Source organism: Indicator indicator, chromosome 8 (genome assembly GCF_027791375.1).
Source record: "Indicator indicator isolate 239-I01 chromosome 8, UM_Iind_1.1, whole genome shotgun sequence".
In the NCBI taxonomy this organism is placed as follows: Eukaryota; Metazoa; Chordata; class Aves; order Piciformes; family Indicatoridae; genus Indicator; species Indicator indicator.
In genome coordinates, this window is record NC_072017.1 from 34,770,723 (window position 1) to 34,785,937 (window position 15,215).

Sequence of the window (15,215 nt, forward strand, 5' to 3'; positions counted from 1 at the left end):
CTAGCAGCAGTCATGGGAGAGAGTATCTGCTCTTGCATTCTCTAATTTTTATACTTTTAGAACAAGATAGAAATTAATTAGATCTCTGCATCAAAGTACCTTCATTTAGTGAAAGAAAAAAATCATGTTGCTGCTGTGTGTAAGACTGAGAATAGAAATTTCTGCAGGGCTCGAATTCAGTGGTGTTTCATTAACCAGCACTCAAACACTATTTAAGGAATGAGCAGTTGTAACTTTTTCTGTTTGTGGGCTGTTTGGGCAAGTCATGTTAGTGTGTGTGCTCTGTTTTATTTTTGTTTTTCAGTTTTGTTTCTAAACAGTTCTCAAGTTTCTTTTCCTTTATTTCCACAGAGAGGGTTTCGCTTCCGATACGTATGTGAAGGACCTTCACATGGTGGACTTCCTGGTGCCTCTAGTGAAAAGAACAAAAAATCATACCCTCAGGTCAAAGTAAGTACAGAAATCATTAACTGTGCAAAATGATTGCTAGTGTCATTTGGGTGTGTATAGGACCTTACTGCACAGCAACCTAACTTGATATGAAATTACTGAAGACTGCCCACATTTCAATCCCAGCTTTCAAAATGATTTTGAAAAGGAAGATGTTTTCAGATCTGTGGAGTTATTTTGGCGTATTTATCTGGAGCAGATGAGCAGTTAGCTTTTCTGCATTTACAACCTCACTGCCCTTCTGCAGACTGATAGAGCTTTTTCTTAAGGTGTCATTTGAGCATAAAGCAAGGCCTGAGCTACTCCGTTACTCTGCTTCCAGCGTACTGCAAAGCACAAGATAGGTTATTTCTTCCACTGCAGGCTAAGATGGTATTTACCAAGTTTTCCTTCTTTTTCTGCTTGTGTCATTCTTTATTCACAATCTCTAGGATACTTAGTTCTGAAGGACTTAATTTCTTTAAGTCAACTCCTCATCTCCATAGGAGCAGCATTATATTTAGATGCTCACTAAATAATTTTTTTGGGGGCTTTATTTTTCCCTGGAAAAAATTCAAAGATGTTAGTCAAAGAAACATTCTGTGCTAGCACAATATGAAGATTATAACAATGGTGATTAATCATTCTAGGATTAGAGGAGAACTGTCTGCCTACAATTCTTGCAGCAAATTCTTTTTCCATGGAAGTGGGGAAAAGATACACTCTTCCATATGTTGTAAACTTAGTAAAAGTCTTAGTATTGCATTGCCTCTTTGAACTGCTGTGCTAGAGATTGTCTCACAAGGAGTGGAGTTAACATTTTAATTATGGTTTTATCTTTTCATGTATTGTAATTCTGGTTTTATCTCTTACTCTCTTCTTCACTGGATGGGGCGGGAAGAGTGGAAAGCAGTCGGCCTCTGTCTTGATGTGTGCCACTCCTTAGCTTTCTCCACAGTATGCATGTAGTTTTTTTTGCAGTTCTTGAGAAAGGCTGGAGTTTGGAACAGTTACATCTCTTGAATGAATCAGTATGAGCATGACTCAATGGAAAATAATCAGCATTGGCTGAGATAGCCTAGGGTGTTAGTCTCACAAATTGAAAAGAGGCTGGGAAAGCTGAGACCTTATAGTCTTGTAAAACTCCTATGAAAAATTACTAGCCTAGGCAAAGGATCTACTTGCTTTTCCCTTTGCTTTCCCTTTTTCCCTTTCTTGTGTTGGTAAAGATGAATCAATGAATGAATTTTCACTGGTATGTTAAGGTATAAACCAATTTACTTCAGTGGAGTCAGATCTTTGGATTCCCATCTGTATTGATGATAATGCAAACGACACTTTATAAAGGTATGATGGTTTGCACAATAGCATGATAAGGAGATAAGCAATGAGGAGTTATACAGGAAATGGAATTTCTCCCTGAGTAAACTAGAAAACAAAATGTTGTTTGGCTTTCCATAAAACCTTCTCTTTTCATTGATCATCAGATTTTATTTTCATCTAAAGCTTCCCCACATGTGTGTGTCCCTTCCTCTCCCTCCTTATAGTTCTACTGTTTGCATCTGGGTTTTTTCTAGTTCAGATCCTCACATGGCAACACCTGCTGGGAGAGGCTGGCAAGGGAACACAACATTAAATCCCTCAAGGCCATTGCTTGTTAGTGCCTGTTCTTGATTCAAGCGGTGCCAGTAAAGATAGAAGTGTTTCACACCTTTTCCTGTAAGCCTCTTCTGTGTTTTGTCAAAGGGTGCTCACCTTGTCATAACTGAAATGAGCACAATTGAAGAGTGCTATTTGTTTGTTGTTGTTGCATTGGGGTTTTTTTGTTGCTGTTGCTATTATTACTTTTCTACCAGGGACTTCACCATAAAACCTCGATTAGTTGATCACATTGCTGTGAAAGGACAGTAGCGTGAGCTTTGTACTGTAAAAAGGAGGTGTTGTGAGAGCTCTTTAAACCTTGCCCATGGTGTCATCTCTGCAGCTCTCATTGGGATCTCTCTTCTGCTTCACCAAGTCTCCATAGAAAGCTGATGTAATTTACCGTTAGCTACCATGGGATGTCCAGAATACAGATATCTTCAGGGCATAAAAAAAGAATTGCAGCCTCTCTACTCCCTTGTTTTAGGATTATGGATTGAAGGTTGAAAGAAAACACATTTAATTGATGTGACCTGTTGCTTCATGTGGATTCTTCAGCTTTACCCTTATAGGTGAAGAGGCATCTTCATTGAAAGGCTGGAGTGCTGAAGACTTTTATAATGTCTAAGCAAAATGTTTTGGTAGTTATTGTCATATTCAGCCACCTCCTGTGTAGTGTGTTAGGAGATGGTGTAGGTCAGCAGTTCTGCAATGCCAGTCTGTACACAAATCTGTACTGGCCAGCAAGGTGGAACTGATTTTAAACCTGTTGTTTTAGCAGCGCAGTCATGGCTAGATAACAGCAGTATTTGTTCTGTAATATCAAAAATTAGATAGATTAATTTTTTAGTTTATAGAATGATATTCCTTTATTTAACCCTGTCTTTGCAAACAGTAATCCTAATGTACAAAGCATCTTCTGTTTTTTGGAGCAGTTCTGGAGAGCAGAGAAGTTGTAGACACTGAGCATGTTATAATGAAGTTACACTGAAGGACATTTTTCGTGATTATGGTAGAAAGCTACCTAAAATTCTTAATTTAAAATCCATTTTCATCTGTTCGGTGTAATACCGCATGGGACAAATTTCCTATCTAGAAGAGTTGAAGCCAAAAGCTCCTGAGCTGCTTATATCATTAGCTTTTTGTCCAGGGGAAAACTAGGTTACTTAACTATCTTTTTATTAATAATTTGCTTGTTTCTGTATGTTTGAAAAACTATGAGAAAAGTTGTACAGAAAATCTCCACTGGCCTTCTTACATGTTTACCATGTGTGTCCTGATCTTACATACTGATGTTAGTGTGGGTGTATTCATGGTTCACTCTGAAGTACTTGATCCTATTGTGGCTGTGATAAGAATTTGCTGCAAATAGTGGTGTGAAGGAAATGACCTGAATTTTCATCTTCTTGGGAGCAAATCTGTGTGGGTAGCTGCAAATTTGAGTTGCCTGTTCTATGTGAGCTGGTTGTAAATGAGCTGCAGCCCAGAAACTGAGTGACCAGCTGCTGAGAGGTGTGCCCAAGGTGATGAGCATCATCTCTTTGCTGAAGAGTTTGGATGTTGTGCAGTTTAACTTGTGACTGGAAGTTGCATACCATCTAAGCAGCCCTGAACCCAGACACAGGAGAGCTGCCCAGCCAGTCATGTCCTGGGGCTATCCTAAATTATACCTCAATTCAGAGATAAGCATTCTTACTGAAATTGGGGATTTCAGCACATACCTCAAGTTTGGGAGAGGAACTTAAGGAAAATTAATGAAGTTACTTTGATGAGCCTTCTTGGTGAAGAAATAAGCAGTTTATTTGTTCCCCTGCTACACCACCCCACCCCATAGGAATGAAATTGTAAAGTGATTACAGATTACAAGTTAAAAATGCATTTAACAGATGAATTAGGGAATAAACATGAGACAGGAATGAGCAAAGGTTTTGCTGTAAATGTTTACCCATCTTAGAAAGCTGTACTGAACCAAATTCAGCCAAAGCTGAATTCAGTAAGATTTGTGGTTTTTACTTTTCTGGTTCATTTGTGTGAATATGGGCTACCAAGTCCCTTTAGTTGGGCTCCTAAAGCAGAGCATCTAACTCTGGTTTTGGTATGGGAGTAACCTCACATTCAGAGGATCAGAAGATCTTCAGCTCCCATTGGTTTAAATTACATTGCTTATTATTAGACTCCTAAGTAAGCAAATTATTTGAGGCACATCTGAAATATTTTCTCTTAAATTAGCAACTGGGAAAAAAAAAGATGCTGCTCTGAAAACATGCTCTTTATAGAGTGAGTGATGCCTGGAACACCAGAACATGTTCCGGACATGCATATTTTGGACAGCGCTAGTCACACTCTGAAGGTTAGGCAGGATTTGGGCTGTAGTTGCTGTAACAAAGTGATTAGAAAGAGAAATAGGTATTGGCTTTGTAGGCTTGACATTGTCTTTCCCATCATTTCCTTTCTGTCACTGATGAGCTGGTTTCACTTCTTGCTTGTAAGAGTAATGGGAAAAAACATCTTTGAAGTAGGAAAATGTTCTTACAAAGTTTTCATGGAGTTTGGTAAACTACAGAAAAATGGCTGGGGTCTGGATTGCAGGAGGATGTGAGACAACTGAAAACATTCAACTTTTGTTTTGAAATTGACTCAACTTCAAGTACACAGGGTCCTTTTAATCAGACAAATCTCTCTCAAATAAGAAGAGCAGATAAATGTGAGCCTGCAGCATTTTAACTTTATCAGATTACATCAATTGAATGCTGCTTCAGTACAGGATGTAGTCAAGTTACAGCTACGTTCTTCCCAGGAACTCCTTATTTTCTCTTTTTCTCCCCTATCTTTAATTTGAAGTTCAATAGTGATTTTTTTTTTTCAGGTCACAGCTCTGATTTTAAGCAGTACAGCACCCACATGCTATCTCCCTCTCATACTGAGTATGTTTTTGTGTCGACACCATAATCCTTAGGTTTCTGTAGATACTCAGCAATGTGATGTACTGCCTACCTTTCAAAGCCTTTGACAACATTTATAAAGTTCTTACACCAAGATGATAGATAGGTGTGTATCTTAGACAATGATTCAAAGACACTGACAAATAATTTCAGAATATTTAACCACTGAGGCTGTTTTGCTAGGCACCAAGATAACCTGCATATCTCAAAATCAAGTAGGAAAGTCTATCTGTAAGAAGTATATTCAGAAGCATTTGGTAGCCTTTGCAGTTTGTGACATCAGGCTGGATGACCAAAGTAGTCCTTTCTTGCAGGGTGACCTACATAAGGTACTATGTTTGAAGAACTCTTGATTTTCCCCTGAGAGAGGCTGTAAAAATCATACTGAGCTGAGTAACAGGGGAGATTGCCATCTGGTTACCACTGCAGTTGCACGTTCTGCTTTCAGAGGCTGGAAAGTCCTTGATGTGCAGCAGTCCTACCTACAGTTTCACTGTGGTTTCTACAGCTGATGGATTGTCTTGAACTTTCCTGATGCGATACCAGAGCATGCATGTTACTCATAATGAATATAATGCTACAGATATGCTGGGAACTTCATAGCAGGGAGAAAACAACAACAAAAAAAATAAAGCTCCCCCCTATTTCCCCCTTGAAAAGTTAATTGCAGTGGTGGTGGTGACCTGTAGCAGCAAACACAATCACCTTTATTTTCGTATGACTTTGGGAAAGTTACATAGGGATCTCTGCATTTTCCCACTGCTGGTGAATGGTGGAAATGGTGAAGCTGTGATTGTTCTGCATCTCTGTATTTGGATCCAGGAGGGACTGCTATTTGCAAACAGGAGGGAAGCATGAGTAGCCCATGTTTTGTATTTTAGAAGCTGCTGCTTGCAAAACGCACATCAATACAGTAGTTAGCTAGCAGGCAGTGTGTAATGAGAGGAGTTTCACACACCTGTTCCTCCTGGAACAGCTTTTTCATAGTTGGGATGTTTTTTTGCTTTTAGCAGTGAATGAGAAGATGAGGAGGGCATGGGTTGTATGTATGCAGAGTGTTTCAGCTGTGATGGAATGAGTTCAAGAGAGGGGTTAACTGGAGGGAAGGAAGCTAGGAGGACTTAGTAATGTGGTAAAATCATGGAAATCCCTTGGTTATCAGCATTTTATCAACAATATAACCTTAAGTATTCAGTTCATCACTAATTCTTCACTTTAATGTTTATCGTGAGCCTTTAATACTTTGGTTGATTAGATCTCTAAGCTGCTGTAACACAAAGAACTTTGCTCAAGGCAAATTAGAAGAAAAATTAGAAGAGGAGGGGAAAAAAATCCCAACAGTGATAAAAGGGTTAATTAGGTGAGTTGGAAGAGAAGGTAATGTTTGCTTTTTTAAGAAGTGGGGTGATTTTATATTCAGCATAATATGAAAGTGGTGCATAAGCCATAACTGACTTGGAGAGGATTATTTGTGAGGAACTAAAATAAAGTTCTACCTAATCTTATGTAAAGCAAATAACTTACTGATATGTGATGTTACTAGTAACATTAGGTTTGGTTTTGAGGCATTACTTGACATCACAATGTTAAAAGCTGTTACAAAGTGTGTGGTGATTAGAAACTGTAGAAGGGAAGGTAAGGGGAAAAAAAAAAGAAAGGCAAAAGTCCTCCAGAGTTGGCTATGCACCCAGTTTATCATAGTTCCAGTCCTGCAAAACCTTAGATGGGGATTTAGCAGTATCTTTGTATATGCTGAAGGGAATATTTACTGGACTGGGTAATGTGTTAATGGAGCATATTGAACTAACAAAATGCCTATGAATGTAGATGTAATTCACTGTAAAATCTTTACCTGAAAAGTCATTCTAGTAAGACCAAACTGTTTGCAAATAGTCATGATGTTTACAAATCATTTTAAGTGTTTTCAAATTGAGCAAAGTCACCCAGGGGTTTTGATAAAATGTGGTTTCTGTATGCTTCTTAACACGTGACATTATGTGCTATGAACTCAGTGTATGGATTGAAATTGAAGGAGATAACTGGCAAGAATGTAAAATTGAGATTCATGATTTGGGAAATGAAAGGTTGCTTTCCTTTAGCTTTGTTTTATTTCTTAATTTTCTTGGTCATTGCTTGTCATGGTTTGAGACTGGGTGCCTTTAAGAAACCATAGAGTACAGGCCTCCAGAGGCTAGAGAGGTCGAGGAGGTGGACCGGAAAGTGTAATTTTTGTTATTTCATTTCCAGAATGCCTGCATCTCCCATTTATAAGGGGACAGCCCAAACTATTCCATCCCTTTTCCCCCTTTCCCTCTCTTTCTCATTCCCAATGCTGCTCCCTTATCTTTGCAATGTGGGGAAGTGACGTCTTGTGTGAGCTTAGCAGGGGCCTGAAGCTAGCGAGATGAATTTTAGCTGGTTTAGTAATGAGGGTGCAGAGAAGCTTAATATGGTGGAGGGACATTTGAGGCCTGGATTTTTGGCCTGGTTGGGTGGAGGTTGGGGAAGCCCATTAGCTTAATGGGCTTGTGTTAAGCCCAGACTATGGATTTTGTGTATTTTATATGTTTTCCACCATAGCACATGGTTTATGAATAGCACTTCTATTTAAACTTCCAATAATATTCTGTATTTCTATCCAATCCTGTGTGGAGTTTTTTTTAGCTGCTTTGAGAAGAGTTAGAGAGCCTGTCTTGCTCCTTAAATTGAGACACTGCTCATGCCGTTTGTGTGTCAAGTTTAATTAAAAGAAATAAAGAAAATTCGGCTTTTCCTTGTGATGATCTGGCACAGTTAGTTTGTCCTTTGTATTTCACGAGGAAGTGATAAACATTTCTCCTATGTAAGATGACAGAAAATACTCAACTAGAATCATTACTTGTTCCGTTAAACTTCCAAACAATACCACTTATTTTATTCTTTTAAATATATTTATTTACAGATCTGCAATTATGTTGGACCTGCAAAAGTAATTGTCCAGTTAGTTACAAATGGGAAATATGTCCACTTGCATGCTCACAGCCTGGTGGGTAAATTTTGTGAAGATGGAGTATGCACAGTTAACGCAGGACCTAAAGATATGGTTGTAGGGTAAGTCTTATTGACTGGTTTGTAAAGCTGGGTTAAGGGAGACAGAATCAAATGTCAATACTGTAAGAAGCAATATGAAAATACTACTAAGAGGCAGATAAGTGGAGCACTGGCCTTCTTGCTCTGCTCTGTGTTTTGTTTGTGTCTTAAACAGAAAAAAATAAATGGGGTTTCTGTTTACCTTTGTAGAATTTGCCCCAAGCAAGCTAAAGGTTTAAGCAAATAGTTTTCACTTAGAATTTGCAGTTGCAGTCTCTTGGTGTGCAGTCCAAATTTGTATAGTATGCCCATTCTTTCAAATGTAAACAGTTTTGATCAAAGAGAAGGGAGTGTAAAATTACTGGAGAAGAATTTTTGTTACCATTTTGATCGATATTTTACTTTTTGGTGGAATCTGCCAACAGTGAATACAGTGAAGAGAAAAGCTTTAAGAAAATAGGGTTAGTAAATGTGAAATTAATGCAAGACATGTATAAGCATGAAAATACTAAATGAGTCAAACTTTGAAAGTTTAAAGCAGTAAGATCGTAGTGAAATGGTAGTTGGTCTGTTCTTGTTTAATTTAAAAGAATAATTGTTTATATCAGTAAATGGAGCTGAGGCTCCTGTCTACGTTTTCAGGCTTAGATCAGGTTTCATGCTGGCTGTGAGTTTTAGTTCTGTGATCTCAAGAATGTCTTTGTTGGTGAAGAAGATGAAGTTTAAAAAGCTGAGAAGGTTGAGAGAGAGAGAGAGAGATTCTTTTAAACTGTAACTTTTGATGTCCAAGCCCAGTGCACTAACTTTACCAAGCACAACAATTTAAATAGCTTTATTTGAAATGCTTCTTTTCATCTTGAAAAGTTTGGCTCATTTCCTAACCTGTCTTGTTTTTCATCAGATGTTTAGAAACAGCTTTCCTATCCTCAGCTGACCCACATGAAAATTGAGTTATTGTCTTGTTTTCATACTTCCAGATCTAATTGATTTTTAAATGTGCCAGGAGATTTTTACAAAAGCAGATCGTTTACTATGGAAGTTTTCATTTAAATAGATACCTGAAGTGTCTTGCTGAATGTTCAGAGCCTTGCTTAGAACATATCTTTGGGGAAATGTTGCACTGTTTTTAGCTTCTTAACTTGTTCTCCAAATAATTTTGAATGGATGGAGCTTATTCCGAGCAGCTGCTCTACATAGCAGCCATATACAATGACAAATTAAATGTCATTGCCAAGACAGAGCAAACAAAGTGTGTCCAACCAGATTTGCAAATGTTTTTTTGAGTTGTTTCCACAGTGTTAATTCTGAAACCTAACAGATTACTGAGTATGCCATGGGAAAATCCCCTGTGCTGATAGGATTGCTGCCATGTAATGGTGCATGTTTTACATGGTTTGTAAGCTTGGATGGGTTTGGATTTTTTTTTGTTTTGTTTTGTTTTGGGTTTTTTGTTTCAGGTTTTGTTGTTTGTTTTTTGGTTTGTTTGAAAAATTTGCCCTGCAGCATAAGTTGTGCTTACGTCCTTCCATTGGCTACAGCATCTATAGACTATAGAGAAAGACTGTCAAGTCCTTCCGTTTACATCAGTTGTGTCTCTGGTAAGAGAGAGTCTGCCTGCTGCAGGTCTGGCAGAAAGCATTAAGAAAATGTTTCGGTCAAAATTGGGCAGGTTTGCAAATCTTGGAATACTTCATGTCACAAAGAAGAAAGTGTTTGAAACTCTGGAAGCACGCATGATAGATGCTTGCAAAAAAGGATACAACCCGGGACTCCTGGTGCACCCTGAGCTTGCCTATCTGCAGGCAGATGGATGTGGAGACAGACAGCTGACTGGTATGTAGAAATGATGGTCTGATTTTAGTAGACCTTCTACTGAAAACAGATTTAGCTTCCAAACTCACAGATTCTTAGCCAGAAAAAAGATCTTGACTCTGTGCTTTAAGAGGTGATGTGTTGCTGCCACGTTTTAGGGAATCCAAAAGAAAGAGTCTTTGCTGTCAGCACTCAAGTGAGAATGGAGCAACTTACTTTCATAGTTGCCTGCACTCACCTTTGCACCTGTATTTCATTTTATCTTTGTTAATACGTGATAAAGAGAGCCATTTTGCAATACTGCTGCAACAGGTGACGTCCTTACATAATTTGGGGCCTTTCTTATGGGAATTGATGAATTCAGCTTTATTTCATCCATATCCCCATAAAACCTATGGTCCTCATTGCTTTTAGGCACTGTATTTCTATACAGGGCCAGCCTTCTCTTTATCACTCTACTACTAGGCATTCAGCTATCCTTAGTGGCTGCCTTTGCCCTTTTCTCAACCTTTATAAACTGAGAGCAGAAAACAGTAAATATTTAAAAATATTTTTTATGCCTTAAATAACATCTGATGCAAAAACCTTAAGATGAATGCAGTGTATTGTGAACAGCTCCTCTGCTTAAAAAGAGAAAAGCCAGTGGACGCTAAATTAAAGGAGACGCTTGATCTTGGAAGGAAGTTCTTCACAGAAAGAGAGATTGCCCACTGGAAGGGCTGCCCAGGGAGGTGGTGGGGTCGGCATCCCTGGAGGTGTTTAAGAAAAGACTGGATGAGGCACTTGGTGCCATGGTCTAGTTGATTAGTTAGGGTTGGGTGATTGGTTGGACTTGATGATCTTGGAGGTCTCTTCCAACCTGGTTGATTCTGTGATTCTGTGATTTCCTTGCTGTTGGTGTCTTTTGATAGTAAGGTTTGGAGACTGTTCTTTCTAGTTTGTTATGGGCCCCCTACCTGCTGTGTTAATTCTTTTGTCTGCTTGTGGGTTCCAGAACGAGAGAGGGAAATCATTCGCCAGGCAGCGATACAGCAGACCAAGGAGATGGATCTCAGCGTGGTGCGCCTCATGTTCACAGCCTTCCTCCCTGACAGCAATGGCAGCTTCACGCGGAAACTCGACCCTGTCATATCAGATGCAATATATGACAGCAGTAAGTAGATTTGGCTTTAATTACTTCTGGGATAAGGGGCAAGCTTTTGTACGTACAAAAACATTCTGTAGGGCTTGCCTGTGCACAGGCTCATCTAGCCCTGCTGCTTGCCTGTTACTGGATTAAGAAGTAAGTAGGCCATGGATAATTTGCCTCGTGTCTATCAAGTACCCATGGTATCGTGATTTGTTCTAGATAGTGAGATAAGCCATAAAGAAAGATATTATTTTGCTGTTACCATGTTTAATCCTGCCACTTTTATTAGGAGGGTTTTGTAAACTCTTGTTAGATTCAGAAGGAGTGTTTGAATTTTGCAGTTTTCAATTGCTTTCTATGCTTTCTATTTTGGATATTAGGAAGAAGTTCTTCACCATGAGCAGGATGAGACACTGGAACAGGTTGCCCAGGGAGGTGGTAGAAGCCCCATCTCTGGAAGTTTTTAAGGCCAGGCTGGATGGGGCTCTGGGCAACCTGATCTAGTGTGAGGTGTCCCTTCCCATGGCAGGAAGATTGGAACTAGATGATCTCTGACGTTCCTTCTGACCCTGACAATTCTATGATTCTATGACAAATCCTTGTCACACTGGATGTCAGGAAAAAATTACTTTGCTTCAATCCTTTTGAGACTTTGACACTTTTCAGTTTTGCTGGCCCTCTACTTGTCCTTGTTTTGTGAGACTAACACAGCCAGAGTTCTTACTTCCTTTCCTTTAGACTTCTCAGTATTTTTTAATAGTTCTGTTACATCCTTCTATTTGTCTTTTTTTCTAAGTAAATCTTTTCACTTCATATTTTCCCTTGTGCTTTTTTGGTTATGCTTACTTATCATACCTGAACCATTTCTGCTGCCTGAGTTTTCCTCCCTGTAGCTGTGGATTACAGTGTTCCTGATAATCATTCTGTAATAGCTCAGAAAAAGTGCTTTTCTCTTTTTCTTTTTTTTCCCCTCTTTTTCTTTGCACAAGTCATGTGTACATCATCACGTTTTAAGGACAAAGTCTACTTGGAAAAGTATTAAATGCAACTGTTCTTAAGAAGTCTGTGGGTCACTGTTAACTGGGAAATGTAGTGATGTAGTCCAGCCTTGCATATCTTGCAATCTATCTTGCATATATTCATTGAGTGAAAAGGCAGGATGTCTGCTGTCCTTATGCACGACCTGCATTTTCTGGGAAAGAAAACAAAACGTTTTCGTCTGGAGGCTGAGGTGAATTACCAAGCAGCGTCTCTAAGGACTCTTGATTTTCATTAGAAACAATTACAGATTCCATTACTTTACCTCACCCCTGTGTAATGATTGAGAGTATTTGTAAAGGAAAGAGGAGGAGGAAGACAAAGCATCAACAAAAGCAGAGCATGTATCAAGCCATACGTATAAAACCAACTTCCTATACTTCCAACTTACCGAAACTCCAGCCAAGGAGACAGAGAGGAAATTTTGTATGCATGCTTCTTCTGATGGTTTAAGTTGCTGCCTAGATATCAGTTACTGGTTTCTGAGATCCCACAGTGAATTCTTGTTTGTTAGCTACTACAAGCATAGTATCACAAGCTTTTGCTTGTGAGATGATAGTTCTGTCTTGAGGACCAATAGGTATTGGTTGATGCTTCTACTAAGATCTGTGGAGGGCAGACAGTGCTTTCAAATAAGCTGCAGTGTAAAGCAATGTGCTGCATACTGCATTCAAGTAGTAGGATACAGGAAGTGTCCCACTGTCAAGAAAGCAGGGAAGAGGAAAATAAATTGTCTTGTGATGTGCTCTTGTCATCAAGTTAGTACTAGTGCAGAGTGCTGATGGCTATTTACTGCTGTGCTACTTATTAATGCAGTGATTGTGCTGGCATGGCCAGGGCCTTGTGTTATAGCTCACATTTCAGTTAAATCTCAGAAAATAACAAAATTATGCCTTTCATGTAAAAATTGTTGATTTATTCATCACAGTATCACGGTATATTACAGGTTGGAAGGGACCTCAAGAGATCATCAGGTCCAACCCCCGTGTCAAAGCAGGATCACTTAGGGTAGTCCACACAGGAATGCATCCAGCCAGGTTATGAAAGTCTCCAGAGAAGGAGACTCTACAACCTCTCTGGGCAGCCTGTTCCAGTGCTCTGTCACCCTCACTGTAAAGAAGTTTCTCCTCATGTTGAGGTGAAATCATCTGTGTACAAGTTTGAACCTGTTGTTCCTTGTCTTAATACTGTGTGCCACCAAAAAGAGCTTGGCCCCCTCCACTTGACACCCACCCCTCAGATATTTATAGATATTGATCAGATCCCCTTTCAGTCTTTTCTTCTCAAGACTAAATAGCCCCAAGGATCTCAGTCTCTCTTCATAGGGGAGATGCTCAAGTCCCCTAATCATCCTCATGGATCATGCTTAACACAGACAAATTTAGGTAGGTTGTATTGGAGGCTTGTCTTTCTAATGCATTTCTCTGTGTTGTGCTTGAGCTTTTTGCAATCTAAAACTGCTATGAAAGTGGGTTTTGTAATCTTTCCTTTCAATAGAAGCTCCCAACGCCTCCAACTTAAAAATCGTAAGGATGGACAGAACAGCAGGGTGTGTAACAGGAGGGGAAGAGATTTACCTTCTCTGTGACAAGGTTCAGAAAGGTAAGAGCCCTGTGAGGCATTCCAGGGTGTTCATCTGGAGTACACAGGAAGCCTGTTGTGCTGCCTTGGTATTCTCCTGCTCTGATAACACAGCAGGATTTGTAAGCACCAAGGCTTTTGGGAAGTCAGGCCAGAAAAAGACTAAATCAAAATAGTCTGTTGCAAAGCAAATTCAGCTTGTGTTGCCACTGCAGAGACCATGTGATCATTTTTAGTCTTCCCAAATTTCTGCCTCTGTCTGTGCTGGGGGTTTTTGTGGGTGCTAGGTGATGTTTGACTCTGTGAACTAGCACGTGCCCTGAATTACTCTGAAGTTTCTGATTTATTCTTGTTTGTGATGAATAAAGAGTATGTCTGAGTATTCTCTATTAACCACAGATGTGAACTGAATGTATGTAGCACTGCTGCTGTTAACTTCATTTTTATGTGTATGCTAATGGTGGAGATTACTCTGTGTAAACAGATACTTCTGCAGACTCATTTTGATAATTTTCACTCATGACTGAGTGTGTCAGGGTGGATTTGGGTGCTTTGGTGTTGGACAGGAAGATAACAGCATGGTTGGTTGTAGTATTTGGGATTAACTGAAAAGGAAAAAATGTGAGGAAAATGTGCATTTTTCAGTTGTGGGTAATAGCTGGGACTCCCTGGTATAGATTGCTTGGTGGGGCTGGTGCCCCTATTCTTACCTGTTCGGAATCAGTCCCTGGATGTGTTAAAATCACACTGATGTTTTCTGCTAATTCAGGCTGTGCTTCTCCACCACTGTTTCTTGCAAATTTTCTACTGCTTAGGAAAGAGAGAAGTCTTTGAGGGGCTTTGAAGAACCAGTTTTCCTTTGATAATGTAAATATACCCTCTGCTGTCAGGAGGGCTAAGATGAAACATAACTCTTGTGCATGAAATAAATAAATAAACGTCTGACTCAGTGGAAGCCCTGAGGTGGGGTTTCCCCTCAGACAGATTGGGGTTTCCCCTGACCTCCTTGCTCTCAGAAACCTCCTGCTTGAGCGAAATTGAGCGTACAGGACAGCAGGACTGGAAGTGGTGGCTCACAGCCTTGAGACTAGCAGGTGGTGGATCAGGGGAAGCAGTCTGCCTGCTCCAAAAGCCTGTCCTGCTGCATCAGTCAACTTTTTCTAGTTTTCTCTCCCCAGGAGTGCTGGGGAGGGAATATGCTACTGTCATGATTTCCCTGCTTCTCCTGAAAATATAAACAAATAAATACAAAGAGAATGTAAGAGAATTTGTTTAGGGGAGCAGAAGCCAAATCTCATGTTTGTGGCCTGTGCTACATGCTGGGGGTGAGGCATCATTGCTGACAATGTTGCTCACTCACAGCTTTGAGCTGCAGCCCCAAAGTGGCACTCTGCCAGCAGCAAGGGGAACTTGCACTGTGGCACTTCAAGTTTTGCTACAGTTTTTTGAACTGAAACTGTTGGAAGAGAGAGGGTGGCTTCTATGTTTTGAGCTTCAAGTTCTTCCCTCCCTGCATGTTAGGTCCAAATAAAGCTCCTCTGGAATGTTTTGTAACCCTAGAATAGGAAGAGGTG

General features: G+C 39.8%; 1 protein-coding gene across 1 annotated transcript in view; it reads left to right on the forward strand.

The window, feature by feature from the left end:
* The window catches only part of NFKB1 (nuclear factor kappa B subunit 1), a 48,525-nt gene that overhangs the window by 11,858 nt on the left and 21,452 nt on the right, over positions 1 to 15,215 (forward strand). Inside the window, exons 4-8 of the mRNA XM_054383276.1 lie at positions 352 to 450; positions 7,954 to 8,102; positions 9,751 to 9,914; positions 10,888 to 11,046; positions 13,558 to 13,662. Of these exons, the coding sequence (XP_054239251.1) occupies positions 352 to 450; positions 7,954 to 8,102; positions 9,751 to 9,914; positions 10,888 to 11,046; positions 13,558 to 13,662 (676 nt within the window). The remainder of the gene's footprint in view (positions 1 to 351; positions 451 to 7,953; positions 8,103 to 9,750; positions 9,915 to 10,887; positions 11,047 to 13,557; positions 13,663 to 15,215) is intronic.